Source organism: Schistocerca nitens, chromosome 5 (assembly GCF_023898315.1).
Source record: "Schistocerca nitens isolate TAMUIC-IGC-003100 chromosome 5, iqSchNite1.1, whole genome shotgun sequence".
NCBI lineage: Eukaryota > Metazoa > Arthropoda > Insecta > Orthoptera > Acrididae > Schistocerca > Schistocerca nitens.
In genome coordinates, this window is record NC_064618.1 from 512,470,778 (window position 1) to 512,474,436 (window position 3,659).

General features: G+C 38.7%; 1 protein-coding gene across 1 annotated transcript; it reads right to left on the reverse strand.

Annotated features, from left to right (window-relative positions):
* Positions 1-1,153: 1,153 nt before the first annotated feature.
* LOC126260559 (piggyBac transposable element-derived protein 3-like) lies at positions 1,154-2,743 on the reverse strand. Its single transcript, XM_049957892.1, has one exon. The coding sequence runs from the start codon at positions 2,741-2,743 to the stop codon at positions 1,154-1,156; it is 1,590 nt and encodes a 529-aa protein (XP_049813849.1).
* Between the last annotated feature and the right edge of the window lie 916 nt (positions 2,744-3,659).

Consider the following 3,659-nt stretch of genomic DNA (forward strand, 5'->3'; position numbering starts at 1 on the left):
TGCCCCTATGCTGACGTAATGCGCAGAACGACGAAATATTCGCCGATCTGCGCAGGCCATTTGGGCCCCCCCTATACGCGACTCAACTGTGCATGCGCAAGAGCCCGCCCGCAACTGCTCAAACGAATTTAATTTAACCCAGATAGGAGGATATAAGATGAACATCAACAAAAGCAAAATGAGGATAATGGAATGTAGTCGAATTAAGTCGGGTGATGCTGAGGGAATTAGATTAGGAAATAAGACACTTAAAGTAGCAAAGGAGTTTTGCTATTTGGGGAGCAAAGTAACTGATAATGGTCGAAGTAGAGAGGATATAAAATGTAGACTGGCAATGGCAAGGAAAGCGTTTCTGAAGAAGAGGAATTTGTTAACATCGAGTATAGATTTAAGTGTCAGGAAGTCATTTCTGAAAGTATTTGTATGGAGTGTAGCCATGTATGGAAGTGAAAAATGGACGATAAATAGTTTGGACAAGAGGGGAATAGAAGCTTTCGAAATGTGGTGCTACAGAAGAATGCTGAAGATAAGGTGGGTAGATCACATAACTAATGAGGAAGTATTGAATAGGATTGGGGAGAAGAGAAGTTTGTGGCACAACTTGACCAGAAGAAGGGATTGGTTGGTAGGACATGTTCTGAGGCATCAAGGGATCACCAATTTAGTATTGGAGGGCAGCGTGGAGGGTAAAAATCGTAGAGGGAGACCAAGAGATGAATACACTAAGCAGGGATGTAGGTTGCAGTAGGTACTGGGAAATGAAGAAGCTTGCACAGGATAGAGTAGCATGGAGAGCTGCATCAAACCAGTCTCAGGACTGAAGACCACAACAACAACAACAACAACAACAGTCCTGAATTATTTGTTTTCCAAAATTGATTTATATCTTATCTACATTCATTCGCAAGGTTGTAAGGAAGAAAGTAAAAACAATTTTGAGTATTTATTTTTATTTAGTATTTTCAAAAATGGGCGTCCTTCCAGAAGGACTTCAGGACAATAAGGGAACATGTTTTTAACGTATATGATATTGCACAGTTAACTTGTTTTGGTTTTTATACTTTCAAATAAACATAAATAAATTTGAATTATGGGCTAAAACAGCTAATAAATACAAAAAAAAAAAAAAAAGAAAATAACCTATACACATATTTTATGCACTAGTATGATAAGACAAGAAGCAACAAACATGAAGTGGTTCGTCACATTTTACGCACATAGTAGTAGTATTTTTGTGGCAACATCGACATTTCAGCTGCTCCTTCTTTTTTGTTATCTCGTCCGTTGGTAATTCAGCAACATAATGTTCTCTTCCATCAAATCTAGAATCTAGTTTTGCCCTCTTACTAAAATGTCCTCTGCTGGTAGTGACTCTTTTGTTACTTTCAAGAATTGCAGTGACAATTCGACGACGAAATGTCGGATGATCTATTGGTTCTTCGTTGTGCTTGTAAAGATCCCAGGCATTTTGGTCTGAAACGTCTATAAAATGTGCAATGATCGGGAAATACCACTTTTTCCCTCTTATAGAGCATCTATATAGGGATACATTTTGGTCAGCTCGATCTATGCCTCCCATATGAGTATTGTAGGAGTGTAATAAGTTAGGTTGAGGCACACTAATCCTTTTCTTTTGTTCCCTGGAAAATCTTGCTACAGAGTGTAATGGTTGCACTCTGTCAACGTTGATGGCTACAGCAACAACATTATTGTCATTCCAACGTACAATGGAAATCCCGGATGCTGAGTCAGAACAAATTTCATATGATCCTCTATTTTCTTTTATCATTTTATCTACAGATGATAGAGTACAATTCGTAACTCCGTTTCCTCTTATTGTTCCTGTTGCTTCCATGCCCCTCTCTTTTATGTCATGTAGTAGTTCAACACTGGTAAAGAGGTTATCAAAGTATATTCGATATGGCACAGGTGGAGGTAACTGGTCAACATAAGTCATTACCACACCGTGCCCCATACCTTCTGTTTCATTATCCTTAGTACATGAGCCAGCTCCTTGGTAGGGTTCGAGCCAAATAATATATCCACCACTTGTGCCTCCACACCAAAATTTGAATCCACATCGGATTGGTTTCCCTTTTATGAATTGTTTGCACCCATGACTTCCAAGGTATGGGACCATCGATTCATCGACAGAATGATGCTGCATGTGAGGCGCAAGTTGTTTGAATCTATCATTCAGCATACACAGTAATGGGCGGATTTTCCCGCAACGGTCTGATTTATCTACATTGTCATTGTTGCATACATGCAAATTGGAAAATATAAAGTCAAATCGATCTCTGGGCATTGCATTTGTTACGAGGTCATTGTGACTGTCTTTATCTGATTGCCAGTACTTCTTTCTGCGTAACACTGTTACATATCCACTTAGCAGAAGTATTGCAATAAACACCAACATCTCTTCTTCTGAACAATCACCTAGTGTATTTCTCTTTGCTGCGTACTGATTTGTGTAAGTGACCATCATTTGAAGCACTTCATTATCAAAAAACTGTTGGAAATATTCAAGCGTTGTTCGCCCTTTCTTCATTGCAACTGTGAAGATTAGTGACCATACAGGTGTTGGATTAACTATTTCACCACTTTTCCAGTTATATTTCTTGAGGTTTAGACCTTTATTCTTCGATAGCCTTGCTGGTTTGTTTGTGGTTGTTGTTGCTGATTTGTACTGCTGGAGGGACCTGGAACACATCAGAGGTAAAGGATTGTTTCCTCGTTGCATTCACAGCATTCTACCATTGGTAGAAATGGCCAAATCACAAAGCTCAGTAGCATTGAGCTGACTCGCTGGTAATTTATCTACACTTGGATTTTCTTCAGCACCCGAATATTCATCTGATACTTCATCAGTTGAATTTTGAGGAGGGTATAATGTTACATTCACACCAGTATTAGGTATTTCCTCATCTTTTGATTCTAAAGTGTCCAAAAGTTCTATCAGTGTACATCGTTTTCTGTGAATACAAAATGACAACATATTACCCTGACGTCCTTCTGGAAGGACGGTTGAAAACATTATTGAATTACAACTGACAAAAACTTTCAATCATAATATGAACCCATAAATAATATACGTTAATTCTTTAAGATATTATATGACAAGTTTCAGAATTATTGACGCAATATGAAAGAAAACATACATACCGATCGATGACAAGGTCAGTCAGTTCATCCATGGGAAAATCGGCCCTATTTTGAAGACACAGTTTCTCACTCTCTATGAACGACAGCGTCAAACTGAGTGTCGCAGCACGCAACTGACTCTGCCTACTTCATATAACAATGCGTCACAGTCTGTTGCAACAATGCGTTATTTGCAAAAATAAATAATTTCAACAGTTAGTGATGTCGTCCTTCCAGAAGGACGTCAGGGTTATCTGAGTTAGCAGTTGCCACATCACGCTCATGAAAAGCAATTTGTTGTTATGAAGCTTTGCAGACTTGCAGTCTTCCTAAAGCCTTTGACACACTTTGCTGTTGGCAGACACTTGTATGAGCACTGTTTTGTTGTTGTATATGGCGCATTTCCTTTGCAACTTAAGTTTTATTTTCGTTTTTTTCTGTCGTTCTTGTTTTGTTGCTGCAGTCTGCAGTAGTGGGATACAGTAATATCCTTTGTTAAAGTGTTGGTTCTTACC